This window comes from Oryza glaberrima, chromosome 7 (genome assembly GCF_000147395.1).
Source record: "Oryza glaberrima chromosome 7, OglaRS2, whole genome shotgun sequence".
NCBI classification, from domain to species: domain Eukaryota; kingdom Viridiplantae; phylum Streptophyta; class Magnoliopsida; order Poales; family Poaceae; genus Oryza; species Oryza glaberrima.
Window position 1 is genome coordinate 10,418,373 of NC_068332.1, and position 17,997 is coordinate 10,436,369.

The window sequence follows — 17,997 nt, forward strand, 5'->3', positions numbered from 1 at the left end:
TCAACACATATTTTCTCCTCCCACTCCTCTTCAAATCAAGGTATACTCCCAAAACTGAGCATACTTCTTCTTGTTTGGGGATGGATTTGTTCAGATCTGAGTGCTATAGTAGTTTGATGTAGTCTCTAAGCATGAGCAGGAATGGTTACAGAGTGCTATATTTGCCATTTTGTGATATTTTGTTTGTTTGTTATATGTTGTATGTATCTGCCTCCATATGTGTGTGTGTGTGTGTCAATGTGGTAGACCTGAATCCAAATCCACCTCGCCCCGGCCTCCCCGTCGCCCCCGAGCGCTATAAAACTCCCCCCACACTCCCCTCGCTCGTTTCCCCCATTTAGCCGAGCCCGCCATGCCCTCCATTGCTCTCCCCACGCTGCTCCCGCGCGCCGCCGCTCTAGCCATCACCGCACTGTGCCGCCGCCACCAACGGCTTCGCCGCCGTGCGCTGCACACCGGCCACCGCTCCATTTTCCCCAATAGCCACTGAAACCACGCTGCCACCACAAAACCAAGCCATCGCCCCTTCATCGCCTCCAGCCGGCCACTACCACCGCCACAGCCGTTGCTGCTTCATGCCGCCACCACCGCTAGCTTCGCCACTCCGAGCTGCACGCCGTCCGCCGCTCCACTCCCCTAATCCGCCACCGAAACCCCGCCGCCACCACACCACCCGAACCGGTCGCGAGGAAAACAGTTCAGAAGATCCAAGTGAAGAAGCAAGGCAAGTCACACATTCCCCCTTGAGCATGTTGATTCCAATTTACAAATGTTTTACCGTTTGCAAATAAATGTGCATGTTTTGCTAATTACATGGGATTATGGGTTTACCTATCTGCTCGCTTGTGCCATGTTTACTTGTTACCCATCATTTGTCAATTTTGGGTGATAATTTATCTAGCTCGTGATACTTATGTTGATCTAGCTAGAATTATATATATGCTTAGCCATGCTTAATTACCACTAGCTCACAAAATGGGATAATTACATCATTAGACATTTAGTATCTTGATGAGCTGCGTGCTCGAGACATCTGGCCATGTTTCATGGTCGTAATTATCCAACTAAAATGCGACTGAATGGTGGGCTGTGGGTGCATGGTTTTGTGAGTCGCACCCATGGCAATTAAGGACTGGTTCACGGGAAACCCTGGAAGACTTACAGTGCTTACTACAAGCGGGAGTGGGTAACTGCTTGATCTGAAGTATAACTCGACCCTTTCCTAGGCACCGGTGACGAGGGTGGGCGTGATGGAGTTGGGTCGGCCGGGGTGTCCGGTTGTCCAGCTGCCGGATTCACCGCGGCGCACGAGGGGACTGCCCACCTCCGGGGTAGGGGGTGGGGGTGAAACCTTAGCGTGGTGTGGATGGTTAGGGGAGAGTTATATGAAGGGTCTTGTCACAATCACTCGACATGGTGACGCGTCTGCGCAGGCACGGTGACATGCTGGTGGATTCTGTCTTGTGGATACAGTTGTGCACCTCTGGCTAGAGTAAAACTATTCGAATAGCCGTGCCCGCGGTTATGGGCAATCGACCAGATTCGCCGTGATTAGTCTCACACTTAATAAATCGACCCAATGCACTGTAGTTCAGGTGGGTTGGTTGGGCCTGTTCAACGTGGTGTAGCGTTGATCAGTGGAGATTTAATGTTACTTTAATTACTTAACAGTTTTACCATTTTGCTCAATAAAATGTTTTACAACTGCCTTTATGCAAATAGCCACAAACCGTCCTTGTATCCCCTTGCATGTTTGCATCATTGGTGTGGCTTGCTGAGTACGGTGGTTGTACTCAGCCTTGCTATTATTCCCTCTTTTCGGAAGTGTAGTGCTTTTTTCCGTTGCTGCTGCTTTCGTTCCGGTGTGAGGACTAAGTGCCTCTTCTGTAAGTATTTTACACTTTATTTACATTTGGATCTGTTTATTACTTGTCGTTTTGTGTACCCTGGCTGGTCCTAGACAGGGATTTAATACACAAAATAGTATGGAAATTTGGGCTAAATTTCTGTGCGTGACACAGTTGGGGGTGCCATTCCTCGGGCAAGATTCATTAGTGGGGTAGGAGTGGAAAGTCTCGCAACGGCAGAAATAGGTTCTAAGTAAAAACCAACGGACGTGAAAATTATTTTTTTTGAACCGTTTTGGTGTAAGTAAAGAGAAGCAGGTTTTAAGTTAAAAAAACAACAGTCAAGATTATAATTGAAGTGTGAATTGTTAATTAACTACTTTTGTGATTTTCCTCAGTTTCCTTGTATCAACAGATGGCTTAGAACCAGATCCATGTAAGGCTGTGTCAATTACCAATTGGCCTGCTCCACGTGTACTAACGGAAGCTCGTAGTTTTCATCAACTTGCTTTTCTTTTTATCAGCGTTTCATTCGGAATTTCAGTATCATCGTGATCCCTTTTACTGATTGCATGAGGTGAAGTGAAATGAATGTACTAACTAAAGACATGCGCATGAAGCATTTGAGGAGATTAACACCATAATTGCTTCGGCTGGTTATCTAGCCTTACCGGATTTTGACAAGTAGTTTGAATTAGATTGTGATGCTTGTAGAATAGGGATTGGTGCTGTTCTTAGTCAAGGTTCTCACCCTGTGGCTTTCTTCAATGAAAATTTAACAGGTGCACAACTTCGATATTCTACTTATGAAACTGAACTCTATGCGGTAGTTTGAGCCTTGAGATTAGATGCATTACTTGTTGCATCAAGAGTTTATTCTCTACGGTGATCATGAAGCATTATAAAATATTCAAAGTCAACCAACATTCAGTCAAAAACATGCGCGATGGGCCAACTTTCTTGAAGAATACAGTTTTGATTTAAAGTACAAGCCTGAAGTACGAAACAAAGAGGCTGGTGCATTTGAGTCGTAGAGCACATTGCCTAAGCATGACTAGGAAAAAGTCATTGAATTTGAATTCCTTCTAGAGCTCTATCCTGATGATGCTTACTTCGGCGTAATTTATCACTCTGCGCAAGCCAAGAGGTCCGCTCAATATACTGTCCATGAGGGTATTCTCTTTCGTGAATCTCAGCTCTATATTCTTGATTGTTTTGTTCGGGAACCGACTATCAAGGATATTCATAATGAAGGACAACATGGTAGGGATAAATCTATTGAAATATTGCTACGACAATATTTTTGGCTTCATGTTCGCAAATATATCGAAAGGTTTGTTCAACAATCTTATATTTGTAAGGTTTCAAAGGGAGCATCTACAAATGCAGGCTTGTATATGCCACTGCTAATACCTGATGGACTATGCACATATCTAAGTATGTATTTTGTGTTAGGTCTTCTGCGTACACAACACCATGTAGACTCTATTTTTACCGTAGTTGATCGTTTCAGCAAGAAGGCAATTTTATAGCTTATGGGAAGACATCAGATGCAAGTCAATTTATCATTTGTTCTTTTGCGAGGTCGTGTGCCTCCATGGTATTCAACGAGACACTAAGTTCATGTCTTAATTTTGACGATCTTTGTGGAGGCAAATGGGCACAAGTTTAAATTTCAAATATGGCTTATCATGCCCAAACGAATGGTAAGATAGATATGCTATGGGCTTATCAAGTTGTGAATCAGAGCTTGGGCAATATGCTACGGGCTCTTATTGGTGACAAAACAAAAAGGTAGGATACTATTTTATCTTATGTTGAATTTGCTTTCAACCACACGCCAAATCGTTCAAGATTTTCTCCATTTGAGGTAGTATGTGGTTGAGTTCCGAATGTTGTCCTTGAATTAACACATTTGCCTTCTCTTGGGGAGAAAAATCAACATGTTGATGTTCTAGTTGGTGAGTTAGGCATGATTCACAAGTTAGATCAGCAGCTACCCAGTGATGACATGCTAAATACAAGGTTGCAACAGACAAACCTCGTCATCGCGTTGTGTTTGAAGCCGGTGATTATGTGTGGGTTGTCTTAACTAAGAATCATTTTCCTACTGGACAATACAATAAGTTGAGCCACCAAAAGATTGAGCCATGTAAGTTACAGAAAAAGATAAATGACAATGCAAAATATCGGCTGCAACCACAAAGGCACCTACAAACGTCTGATGTGTTCAATGTGAAACATCTCATTCCATATAATGGAGATCCATTTGAAGGTGGCAACTTGAACTCAAAGTTGAGTTCTTTCTAGCCGGGGAGGATGATGCATGCATATACTCTTAGCATTTTATGAAGAAGCTATGACACGCAGGTCCATACATGCAAGAAAGTCCAATAGTGGAAATATTTATTTGGTTTAATAAGAAGCTTAAGAGGCATGTGTTAGTGTGTGCAGGTTTATTAACAGCCCTATGTTAGTGTGTGCACAGTTTTATTAGTTCTTTCACATGCTACTTTGGGTTGCTCTACATAATCTATATATAGTACTATGTAAAACCTCGCGCGTTGCTGCGGGAGTTTACTATGATAACAATAAGTAAAAAATAATGCGTAAGATAGCTTAAACAACATAACCTTGCATAAATATAAGTTTACATAAGTTGATGTGATTTAAAGAAATAGTATATAGAACAAAAGTAAGATAATGTGGCTTTGTGAGAGAAGAAAAGAAGGAAGATAATTTAGACCATACATCTAAGGGCTAAAAAAATTGAGATGATATGGCTTAATGAGAAGAAAACAAATGAAGAGAGATAATTTGAACTATAGATTAATCATCTAAGGACTAAAAACAATTGATGTGATATGATTTAATGAGAGAAAAGAGAAATAACATTAACTAATTAAGTGAGGGTGAACTATACAGGTATATAGAATATTATAAAAAATGATGGAGAGATATATTGAAATATTATGTGAATTATGTGGGATGTTTTAACATGCTTGCATTTTAAATTTAACATGCTTGCATTTTAAATCTCTAAAATCTAATAAATTATAAAATTATAGATAATATAGCATGTTTGCATGATGCCTAAATGTAATAATTGTTGATGGATGATGATGTGGCATCTTTTCATGTTAAGCTTTAGGAATTAGTGATTGTTAGTGGATGATGATGTAGCATCTTTACATGTTAAGCTTTAGTAATTAGTGGGTTATAACTTTGTAGTAAGAGAGGATTAGGTTTTAAAGAAAAGCTAGGATGAACTTACTCACTACTATTGATGAATAGTAGAAGGCATTTGTGAGTTACAGAATTATATAGATTTCTATCATATTTGTGAGGCTCACATTTTTTCATTGGCTCCTCGTTTTAACCTTAGGATTGGACGAAAAGGAAAAATATGACCACAAACTGGATCAACTAGATTTGTACAACGAATGCGCACACCAACATAAACAAGAAAACACATTTTATAGTGTTTGAATTTTGATATTTAATTTTATATTTGGTTTTAAAATATTTTTGATGTAGTATATTTTTAACGCTGGCTTTTAAATCATTGAAAACACATATATAAAAGTTTTAGATATAAATTATATTTTATTTGCTCATCTGTAGCTCTTGGAATTTTGACAAATTGACCCTTCTATAGAATTTATTTCAAGAATAGACCGTTGTTGGTATTTGTTACGGTCACAGATAAATCTGCAAGCGCACGAATACCGCTGTAGCACTTCACGTTAGAGTATTCTAAGGGTATTGATTCACAGGGAATGTGTGTATATCTATAAACAAGATTCAACCAAGGACAACAACTAATGGTAGTCTTAGGCTAGAGAGGGTTCCTATGATTTAATTAACAAGACTTATTAAAGGTAAACACTATCGATTGCTTCAGGCACCGCCTGTCCCCTGGTCTGCCAATCTTAATCCAGTCTGTAGCTATGTGATGTACCAAAACATTGAGGAATACAAAGAATGGACAAGGCTGTCACAACCTACCGCCTAACTCACTTTTCGTGGAGCACACAATAAACGAAGGTAACCACTAACCTAGACACCACAGTTATTGATCACTACTCTAACCTCGCGCATGAACTTCCTTTTTTATCCAGAGTCTTAGTACTAGAGCACTTAATATAAATACTAAGGCTGTGTTTGCTACTCAGGGTTCCCAACCCTTCTTCCTCGTTTTCCGCGCATACGTTTTTCAAACTGCTAAACGGTGTGTTTTTTTGCAAAAAGTTTATATACGAAAGTTGCTTAAAAAAATCAAATTACTCCATCTTTGAAAAAAAAATTAACTAATACTTAATTGATCACGCGTTAATGGACCGCTTCGTTTTCCGTGCGGAGGGAAATAGTTCCCATCCAGGATCTCCGAACGCAGCCTAAGCGACAAACTCATAACTATGAGAATATATCACACTTAAGTAAGCTAATTAAATACGAAAAGAAAATCATGAGTACTTACTTATATAAAAGAAGCATTTGTCGAAGTACAAGATCAAAGTGAGGACCGACAACTCCGACGCTCCTCTAGGACTCTCCAGAAGATAGGCCAACATCTCCGGAACATCTTGGAGAGAAAGCCGACATTTGGGGCACTCCTTCTGGAGCTTCCCCTTACTCTTTTCATATGTTCTAACTCAGCTAGAGAGTAGCCTAAATGTGTAAGTAAGTTGTTCTTCACTTGTTGTGTAATTTGAGAGTGAGAGCTTCTCCTCCTTATATAGTGCTGTAATGATGGTTTGGAAGTCGGTTAAGCTGAAAATCAATCGTAACCGTCATTGGGAATTTAGGATCTTGCTCCATGTGTCGGCCGATGGCGAGGAGAGGCAAAGGCGGTTTGGCCAACCTTGGGTTTGGGTGACCCCTTTGGCCCATCTCGCGGCCACTCCTTCGGCTAAGAGGCTACCTGTGGGCCCTTCTACATGTTGTACCTTTGTTGGTCTCAACTCTACATGGTTTTGATTGTCATGTGAGGCCCCCAATTCATGTATTCGTGTCAGATTGTCCCGAGGTGTATTTTGTTTCACGGTGGGTGGTTCGTCCATAATTTACCTGCATACAAATATTCACCAAGATTTGTGTAAATGGTTAGTAATAACCACTACATATAAGTTTGGTACTCCATTTCATATTCTTTCATTTGCTTTCATGCAGGATTCGACGGTCGAATTAGGTAAACAACTATGCAGTACCGTAAACAACTATGCCAAAAATATATTAAAAAATGAATCATTGACTCAACACCATCGTGGTTGGCACTAAGGTATACCACTTTAGCGTCATGAATATTGGGTCTGGCATTCCATCCGAGGTGGCACCAATTTGCCAAGTCAGATGAGGTTAGCGCCATTGTGTGTCACGTCCCAAAACGACACTAAAATATATCCTTTAAATTATGCCTAGAATAATTAAAATCCGTGTGAAAGCCTCCAAAAATTAAAATGTGCAAAGTAAAAGTCAAATAAGGCTTAGAGGATTTTTGTGTATTTCCTAAAAGCCTAAAATGTGTAAATAAATTTTAGTGGAATTTTCAAAGCACAAATAATAATTGTTAAGAAATAAACAAAGTTAAAAAGGTTTTATAAAAAGAAAAAAAACCCTAAAACCCCTCCCTCCCTCTCTTGGGCCGGTCCGGCCCATCTCCCTCCCCCTCTCTCTCTCCTCTCCCCCGCGGCCCACTCGGCCCCTCCCCGCGCGCGCGTCGCTGACGGGCGGGCCCGCCCGCCACCCTCGCTGACGGGTGGGGCCCACCCGTCATCCCCTTCCTCCCGCCGCTCCCGCCGCCTCGCCCGCGCCTAGCGCCGCCGCCGCCGCGAATCCCGCCGCCTCCCGTCGTCCCCGCGTGAAATCAATAGGGGGGAATTACTCCCCGTAATCCTCTCCTCCTTTCCCCCCATTTTTCCCTCTCTCTCTCGCATTCAAACGGCCGGATTTGCTCCCGCAAATCTCGCCGGCACCATTGATGGCGGCCGGACCTCCCGCGCCGGTTTCCTTCCTCCCCGGCCGCCCTCTCCCCCTTCCAACCCTATATAAACCCTCCCCACGCCTCCCTCGCCCGTTTCCGCCCCTTGCCGCACCGTCTCCCCGCCGGAATCGAGCTCGCGCCATCACCCTCTCTCTCCTCCATCGCCGACGACCTTCGGCCGGCTCTCTCCGCTCGCCAGGACCGTCTTCGGCCCCGGCGTCGCCTCCTCCGGCTTCGCCGCACCGCCGTCGACCCCGTCCACCCCCTCGCCGAGCTCGCCGACCGCCGGAACGCCGCCGACCCCATCGACCCGAGCCATGCCGCCGCCTTCCTCCGCTCCGGTCGCCTTTTTCGTCGTCGCCGTCGACCTAGGGTGAGCCGTGGACCGTCGCCTCTTTTCCCCCTTCCCTTCCCCTCTCACGGCCGCCGCTCCGCCGTGCCTATGGCCGCCGCCGGCGACCATAGGGGCGCGGGCACGCCGCCTCCCGCCGGCCGCGCCGACGTGGCCGCCTTCGGGCGCCCGAGCGGCTACCGCGTGGGGCCCGGCCGTCAGCCGCCCGCGCCCCCTGGTGCGGCTGACGCGTGGGGCCCACGGCACCGGTCGGTGTGAGCCCGGGTGCACCCGGTCCACCGTGGACCGTGAGGCTGCCGCGTGGGCCCCACTCCCGTGGACCCGGTCCGCGCGCCCTCCCCCTCGGCTGACGCAATAAATCCTTATTCTTAAATTAAAATTTAAATGAAGAAATCCGTAAATATTCACTTAAAGAGCATATAAACTTCAAATGGCCATAACTTGGCCATTTGAACTCGGAATTGCACCGTTCAAGTCTCTAATTTTTCCTCAAGAAGTCAAGAACCCATTTTTGTACTTTGTTCCTGCTTGTTATGTGGAGTTTATTAGAGTAAAAGCCTTTTTCTTTTCCGTTGGTCGTGTAGACGCTGCAACTCCGGAAGATTCGCTCTTCGTGGAGGTTGAAGCCGACGTTTGGGAAAGCGAGCAAGGCAAGTCACATCATCCTTGAACATATTGTATCCCAGTTTATAAAATTATTTTGATTTAAATTAATGCATTATCGCCTTTATTTAAATTCCCGCGTTATCACTGTTTTATTTAGCTATGCCTATTTACCTTTGTTATGACCTTATTATTGTTGCTATTGTTATTATTACCTTGTTCACCCTAGAATAAACAAAACCTCAACTAGTGGGTACCCTATGCATGGTACCACTAGTATGAATTTAGGTAGATGCTTCGCTGGTTAATTAGGCAACATTAGGTGGATTTACAACTCTAGACTTTAGGAATATTCATATCACCTGGACATTGGAATGGTTGGATTATTGTGGAATTGGATTCACACCTCCCCCTCTATTCAAAACCCTCAAAATGGTTTTAGGCTGGGCTCGGGGTGCATGGTTTTGATAGTAGCACCTCGGCCACATAAGGACCAGTCTATGGGCCTCTGTTGCAAAGCACTACCGTACTTCCACATGTCTAGTGGGTAAGGCTTAGTTTGTGGCTCAGTCTGGTTATAAACAAAAGTACACGGATGAAGATGGACGAAGTCGGGGGTCGATAGACATCTCTAGGGCAAATGAAGGCTACACGAGCTGCGGCCCGGTAGTCGAGATGTCATGGTACAGGGCTGGTGTCCTGCTGCTAGGGGCTCAGTCCTGCCTACCTGTCCCGGAGGTTCCGGCCGTAGGTGGGGTTGGGTCGGTACTCTTGTCTATGGCTAGGATGGGTTGGAAACTATGTCACGTCTTCCATCCGTATACCGTGGTGGTATATGGCACGTGGTTACACGTGAGGAAGATGTGTCTTGTGGGTAAAGATGTACACCTCTGATCAGAGTATAATCTATTCGAATAGCCGCGCCCTCGGTTATGGGCAAGCCTAGCAATGTACCCAAGTTAGTGTTTTAATTCTTAAAACCTGCTTAACAACTAAAATGTGGAATGGTTGGCCTGGGTTGGCTTGGGACGAGCTAGGACCCAGGGTCGGGTTGCCAGTTCGGTCTGAATCATCGTAGGCCTTGGGTTAAGGCAGGTTCGTGTGGGTTCACGGCCTTGATTAATAATCTTGTATAGCTCTAGGATCATCTTCATAAAATAGCTTTTGGCAACTAAGTGACTTTTAAATACTGTTTACTGCAAAACTTAACCCCTATGTTATAACTCCCTTGTACTCCCTTGCATTTATTCTGCACTTGTGGGTGTGTCTTGTTGAGTACGGTGGTTGTACTCAGTCTTGCTCAATTTTTCCCAAACCCAGAAGAGGAGAACCTGGAAGATGAAGGCTTTGGTGTCTAGCTCGTGCCTGCCGTCAAGCGCCTGTGGTCGTCGCCCTAGTCTTCCGCTGTTTTTCGTTTGTCTTCTTGTGTGCTGGGCCTTCGTCGCCCATGTAATAAATTATCTATATACGCTTCCGCTTGTTAAACTCTGAATTGTATCAACTTTTGATGTACCTTGCCTCCTGGGACAAGGAATAATACACGCACGTAAGGAACGCCCGTTGGGTTATTTCCGGTCGTGACATTGTGTTTGGCGATGAGCTATCTACCCTATAAAAGATATGCATGATCTTTCAATTCACACGTGTCTCACCGGTGGAGTTGTATGTTAGAATCCCATGTTTGCAATGTTTTTTTAGGAATTTTTTCTACCACTATGAATTACCAAATGCTAAGTATAATTAATTATATCTAGTACATACATTTTATGAATATGAAATACAAATATCTCATACATATCTAATATTTAATTTAAACACTAAATATACCTTAATATTAGTTTTTGATTCATAGAATATTTTATACCTAAAATAGTAATAGTATATAACATTTATAGTGCTTAAAATAAAAAATTATGAAGACAAAATGTGTAATCTTGAAAAAAAAATACGGAGAGTTGTTAACATTGATTAAAAAAAACCCTTGGAAAAGAAGACATGTTGGGAGTCAAACTGTATTCCCTTGGGGTGTGGACATAAATAACTACTTCCTCCGTCTCGTACTAGAAAGCTATATTTTGGGACGAAGGTAGTAACCACTTCACTAGTCAAACTTATGTGACTTGTGATGGTCATGCATAAATTTTGTAGGATATAGCTTAGCACTAAAGATAGTGGCGCAAACCTGATTTGACTCGACAAATTGGTACTATAACTTAGTGCCAATTTCGATAATGTTGAGCCGACGATTCATTTTTACAATAAGTTTTTGGCACGATTAATTCTTGAAATAAGTTTTCTAGAGGGTCAATTTGTCAAAATTTTGACTGTTACTCGTTGGGACTATGGACCTGTTCACTTTATAGCTATTTTCAACCTTTTCAAAATTTGGCATTGCCAAAAATTTTGACAAGTTAGTAACATTACCAATTTTTGATAACATGTTGTAAACTTCTCTAGGCATTACCAATATTTAATAACAAAATAAATACAACTATATATTTTTATTAAATATTGGTATGGTTTAAAATGCCAAGAATAGGCCCTTACATTGGTATGGGCCATTTTAAAGAGGAATAAGTTCACTTGGTGACCCTCGAAAGTGATTGAAATCTAATCCGTAACCCTAAACCACAAAACCGGATATCTTGACCCCCAAACTATGGAAACCAGTGCAATTTGACTCCCTCGGCGGTTTTGGAGGGCAGTTTCGCTGACGTGACGGTATTAACCGGATCTCCTTTACACGTGATGTTGACGTGGCGTTTAGGTGGCATTTCAATTAAAAAGTTACATTCACACACCCACGTATAACTTTTTAATTGAAATGCCGCCTAAACGAGGCGGCATTTCAATTACCGTATAACTTTTTAATTGAAATGCCGCCAAGTTATACGTGGGACACACACCCACGTATAACTTTTTAATTGAAATGGCACCTAAGCGCCACATCAACACCACGTGTAAAGAAGACTCGGTCAATATCGTCACGTCAGCGAAACCGCCCTTCAAAACTGCCGAGGGAGTCAAATTGCACCGGTTTTTATAGTTTGGAGGTCAAGATATCCAGTTTTGTGGTTTAGGGTCACGGATTAGATTTCAATCACTCAAACTAGTGAACTTATTCCTTTTAAAGAGGGGAAAAGGAGGAGGGCTCGAGAAGGACCTGGAAGCTCCGGGCCACAGGCCACAGGCAGCCCATGGCCGAAAAAGCCCAACGTCCCCGCCATGGCCCAAAAAGGCACCCACCCGAAAACTCTCCCCAAACCCCTCGTCCTCCTCACCGTCGTCTTCCCCGCCGGCCGCCGCTCCCCTCCTCGCCACCGCCGCCATGCCTTTCCACTTCCAATTCCCATGGCTCCCCAACAACTCCACCTCCTCCTCCTCCTCCCCAACGAAACCACCTAGCCCTGCAATCCCCAACCCCTTCCTCCCCATCCAGGCCGGCCTCGCCTCCTTCCTCTCCTCCTTCCCGCTCCCACGCGCGGCCTTCCCGCCGCCGCCCTGGGCTCGCATCTCCTCCGCCTCAGCCTCCGCGGCCTCGGCCTCGGCTCTCCCCGTGGCGGAGATCGAGGAGCGGCTCGCGGGGGTCCCCGTGTACGCGCTCGCCAACTCCTCGCAGGAGTTCGTGCTCGTGTCGTCCGCCCGCGGTGGGGGTGGGGGTGGGGGAGGTGCCCGGGCGGCGGTGCCGCCGCCGGCGCTCGGGCTCCTGTGCTTCCGGAGGGAGGACGCCGACGCCCTCCTGGCGCAGATGGACGGGGACATGGCGGCTGGCTCCACCGTCGTGCCCGTCGCGCTAAACAAGGTCGGTTGCTACTCAACTTAGTTAGTACTCAGGTGTTGCTCGATCGAATCCTTGAATGCTTGAATTCGAAGGAGATCATTTCTGTACTTTAGAGTACTTCGTGCAGTTTGGAAATGTGATTATCTTACGACGTTGGAAGAAAATTTCATCAGTTTCCTGGTTCACATAGTTATCCAACTTCTTTACATTGGAAAATTGTTCATTTTCCTGGTTGCTGTTGCTGGCCCCTGAACTTGTCGGGGGCTCGCAGGCCGAGATTTCCTCACTGCCTTGGAAGAGTATATAGGATAAAAAGAAAAAGGAAAATTTCCATTTTACTCTGCGAACTATTTCGTGGGAACACCTAACCCTTAAACTATTTCTCAATCTCATTTTACTCCCGGAACTACTTAAAACGTCTGCCTTTACTTCCTAATTAAAATTATAATTTTTTGTTTCTCCTTATACAAAACAATTTAAAATTTGGTAGAACCATACATGACGATGTAACTTACATTTACAGAATTTTTCATGACAGTTTGCATTTTGCATGCTGTTATTAGATTCTTCTAACCTATGCATATAGTGATTAAAAACTGTAAAATCAGAGAAAATATCGTCCTACAATATGACTTACATAAAGAGAGGAAAAAGAAAGAGAAATGTCACTAGGGAGTAACTGGGTCATTTTCATTTGTTTAGGGAGTTCAATGCTTGGTCACACTAGTTAGGGAGTAAATGGACTTCTCCACAAATAAAGGGAAATTATGATCAGCAAACTGTAGAGAAGACAACCAAAAGTGGCAAGGCAGCAATTAGCTTCTTTGGGAGTGGCAAATAATAGAGTAGCAATGTCAGGAGTAGTACATGACAATTCTCCCACCTTATATATGATCTCCCTTTTTTCAGGTTATCCAACTTAAGTCCGATGGTGTGGCATTTAGATTTGTTCCTGATTCTTCTCAGGTGGCAAACGCAATGAAGGTAACATCCTTTTCAAGTACATTCAACATCATTTGATTTTGTGATACCTGTATAAAAGAAAGGAAATTGTGTTGCCAATAACAACTGTTCTGTTAGCGGGGAACCAAATTATAGAATCAAAATATTTTTTTTGCCAGTGATTAGTGAACTGATTTTCTACCATCGATAATGTAATAAACAGGTGCACCAGTTGAAGACATATCAGTGCCTAATAAGTCTTTTTTTTTTATGAGAAGCTTAAAAGTTATTATATTATAGAATCAAGATATTTCTTGCCAGTGATTAGTAAGTTGATTTTCGACCATTGGTAACATAACAGGTGCACCAGTTAAATACATATTAGTGCCTAATAAGTTATCAGTTTTTTTACGAGCCTAATAAGTTCTCACTATACCAGTTTATTTATCTTATTATGTTTTCTTATGTGACGTAGCAGCTATATGTATCTTTGCAGTTAATGGAAAATGAAGGCCAGTATGTGAATGATGGATTTCCAGGGGTTCCAGTTTTTCAGGTTTGAAATTATTGTGAACTATGTATCATTCAATAGGATGGAACTGATATTAAGATAAAATGTACAGGACATATTTGTTATTATTCCTTAAGTTTATAGCAGTGAGAGATGAACAAGTATATAAAGTTCAAGCATATTTGGAAATTATACTGTAACCTCGATAGAAATTTAGTATAGTATAAATGAACTATCAATTGAAAATTTACGTTTCAGTTAAAAGATGTACCAGATATAGTGTGAGGATAGGCAGTAGACATTCTTTTGAAATAGTTTCTACGCTAGATTCCCATCTAAATTAAAACATTACAGTGCTAACATTTTTGAAGATAAGATACATCTTTGTACTTGGTAATAATAATAACCCAAGCAAAAGGGTGCCACTAATCAAGGACAACAAAAAGGAAACTTTGAAATGCTCATGATTTAATCCTGATTAGGTGCTGCATGATTGATAAAGCCCATGCATAGCACACATTCCTTTTTTTCAGACAAAAAAAAATATGCCAGATAACCAGATTCCTACACTCCTCTACATTTGTTTTTTTCATAATGATGAGCTCCATTATGTCCAGGGCCACCATTGACACCTTAGTTCTCTGTTTTACCATGTTATCAGACATTTTATGCTACATGTAACTGTTTTTCCATCTGACAAAAAAATCCACCCTTCTAGAGCATTGCCTTTTGGCTAGCTACCATTTCTCTTGGAAGTTGAGGTATTGTTTGGTTTGGGGAATGTGATGTTAGGGGTGATGTGGAACAATTCCTGTTAGGTGTTCCATAATTCCATTGAGTGGATTGGATGGCTTCATCAAAGACATCCACATGGTCTGCCTCTTTTTGGTTGAAGTTCTAATGCTTGTGCTTGCCAAGACAGTGACAATGGACAACCGGTTCTGCCTCCACATTCTAGAGCATCATCTGAGTTGTACATGAGCCCAGGGCATGAGTTGGATGAGTTTGTCCAACAGAACAATTCAGCTATCCCATCTGTCATTTCTAGGGAATATACCATGAAGTGGAGCCATGACCCATTGCTTCTTGGCCCAGGAACCAAACATGGGGTTGTCCCATCTTCCTGAACCTCATCATAATCTCACCCTGTTCCAGCTCTCGTAAGTTGTAACATCAAATGCTAGGTTTGGGGACAGGTTACCTGTTCAGGACTTGTGTCCTGCCCCTTATTAGTCACAGTGTGCTGTGTCCATCATTTATATCCTGTTATCAAAAAACATATTATATTTTTGTACTATATCTCATATTCTTCTCGGGTTGATCATGACAATAAACTAGCAAACTAATGACCAATGATCTATCTCTTCATATTTCAGTCAAGGAGTCTAGTCCTGATGAGTGATAACAAGAGATATCGTCCAGTTTTCTTCAGAAAGGTCAGGGATAATTTCTCAATGTTTCCCTTGTGAACATGGGTTATTCTTCTTTTCTTGCTTCAAAGTTCTATGCATGTTTAGGAGGACTTGGATAACTCACTACATCGAGCCTCTCGTGACCAGCAAAAGCCTAACCCTGCTGTAAAAATGGGTGACATTCAGGTACCACATTCCTTGCTTACTTCTGTTTTGTAGATTGAGTAATAAACTTTTGGATTTACAGTATATGGATTTGCTTCTTTTTTCCAGGTTTCTTCTTTGGAGAATATCATCAAATCTATGAAGGTAAATGTTAACTGCATTTCAGTCAATCTTTTTCTCTTTCAAATTATATTGTCGTGCTGAATACTATGGTTGGATCCTTTTTTATTTAAATCTATATTGTTACTGTGAACTATTTAAAACCAGAGTCTTGAGTTTGGTATTCTGTGATCCCACCTATGTTTGCTGTATGAATGTGAACACGTTGTATGATTTTGATGAAAATTTTATTTATTCAAGTTGATCTTACCAAAATTAATATGATATATTTGCAGGATAGCTCCTCTTCCAAATGGGATGATGCTGTTTTTATTCCTCCAGGATTTGATCTTGCTACTAGTTCAAAGCAATCAAATCATGACAACTAGATCTTTATTTATGTTGAAGCTGCTTAACTGCTCTTGTCATGGAAATGCTTACATGAACATATTGAAGAAATAGAATACATGTTCATACCATACTAGCAACTTGATAATGGGTAATGCAATTATAAGTTTGCCGTTCCTTATCTGAGCTGTATGCTGTGCAATGTTAATTAGTGAAACTGAAGGAACAACTGTAGCTCGAAGTCCCCTCTAGTAAAATGTTGCCCCATATATTTTTCTTCTAAGGATAAAAAAATATGATAAAAAATGATGCTACATAATTTCAGGATTGTAGAATGTAGAGATATTGTACACTTAGTCATGTAATCTGTACGTCTGCCAACTAGTTTTATCCCAGTGTGTAGTGTCTACATATATATACTTCTTGATCCTCCTTTCCCATTTCAGTATCTTGGGAAAATCTTTACCGAAGGGTCCAATATTTGATGTCTATGCCTTGATATACAAAATAGAAATATAGTTATGCATTATATATTATTTTTATTAAGAAAAGTAAGCCATAGGATGAAAAATCCAATCTGCAAGCGATATTATTGAAATCATAGTAGCACATAATAATGGATCACATCAGATACAAAGTAGAACACAGATATTTCCACATAAGAATCAACAGCCAAGATGCTTAAACATCGCTCTTCACTGAAGAGCTATAGTCATCTTGGTCATCGTAGTACTTGGACCACAGCATGATGCCTCCGTATTTCCCTGAGCTCTTGATCACTGGAAGCACCTGTGACTTGAGATCATCTGCTGGGATGAAACCGCTCCCAGCCGCCTGGGGAGATGCAGGAAGGCCAAGAAAAATCTGCTTTGCTGGGACTGAAAGCCACTGCTTCCATGCATCAGCAAGATTAGAGGTGCTGCCTGAACTGTACTGGCAGGGAGGGTTGTTGTAGAACTGCACCCAGACATAGTCGAAGAGGCCAGTGTTTAGAGCATCACCGATCCAGGCATCAGGGAATGGGCACTGCGGCGCAGCCGTCAGGTATACCCTCCTTCCAGAGTTACTGTACCCTTTCAGGTACCTGGCAAGATCATCCCAGTGCTGGTTGGTGCCGCCCTCAATGTCGAAGTCAATGCCGTCAAGGACCGCGTCACCTAGAGGGCGAGAAGACGACTGGCCTCCCAGGAAGTTGTTCCACAGGTATGTTGCGACATTCTTGGCATCCTCTGATGATGAAAGGTAGTAGCTTCCTGCCCCTCCGCCTATGGAGAGCATGATCTTGACTCCGCGGCTCTGGCACGACTTGATGTCGGAGCTCTGGCTGGCGCAACCGCCATTGGTTGGGTCACAGTGGCCTGCCAGGTTGAAGACTGGTGGCTGGCCATTGCCGAAGGCCGCGAGGAAGGCGATGTTGACGAACTTGTAGTTGCCAGTGGCGCAGGTGTCTGCCAGTGTGCCCTCCCCGTTGTTCTGGCCCCAGTAGATAGCAATGCTACCGGCTTGTGAACTGACGAATTGCGAAGCAACTGCTGCGATGAGCAGCAGCTGTAGCAGGGATGATTTGTTAGCCATTTGTTCAGAAGAAGCAATGCTGCTTCTTCCAATCTGTCTGTCTGCTGATGGCACTTGGTGGTTTGTTTTGCTGTTTGATGAGAGCGGCTTGAAATGTTGCTCTTAATATAGGGAAGATGCTGGTAGCATGGAACTGTTTGCTCGCTGTTATTTTCGTTATTGTTTATGTGCTCTGCGTTTTCTGTTGGGCAGATGAGAAACTCCGTGTACTTTCTGTTGATAGAGATTGCTGAACACATATGAATGTGTTCAGCTAGCAACTCGGAATTAACGGCAACGGTGGTTCATTGCCTGCGCTTCGGTTGTTCAGGATATTATATTCCTGATACTTGAGCATAAAAACTTGTAAGGCGTATGGCCATGGAAATGCGAGAAACAA

The 17,997-nt window shown here is 42.9% G+C and overlaps 2 protein-coding genes across 2 annotated transcripts; one reads left to right on the plus strand and one right to left on the minus strand.

Moving 5' to 3' along the window:
- Positions 1-12,033: 12,033 nt before the first annotated feature.
- Positions 12,034-16,224, plus strand: LOC127778535 (protein TIC 22-like, chloroplastic). The gene is made up of 7 exons (XM_052305156.1): positions 12,034-12,587; positions 13,476-13,550; positions 14,005-14,064; positions 15,396-15,455; positions 15,537-15,617; positions 15,705-15,740; positions 15,992-16,224. Exons 1-7 carry the CDS (start codon positions 12,114-12,116, stop codon positions 16,082-16,084), a joined length of 879 nt encoding a protein of 292 aa, XP_052161116.1. The 5' UTR covers positions 12,034-12,113; the 3' UTR covers positions 16,085-16,224.
- Positions 16,225-16,639: 415 nt separating this feature from the next.
- On the minus strand, positions 16,640-17,621 carry LOC127778534 (acidic endochitinase). The gene has a single exon (XM_052305155.1). It carries the CDS (start codon positions 17,616-17,618, stop codon positions 16,725-16,727), a length of 894 nt encoding a protein of 297 aa, XP_052161115.1. The 5' UTR covers positions 17,619-17,621; the 3' UTR covers positions 16,640-16,724.
- Between the last annotated feature and the right edge of the window lie 376 nt (positions 17,622-17,997).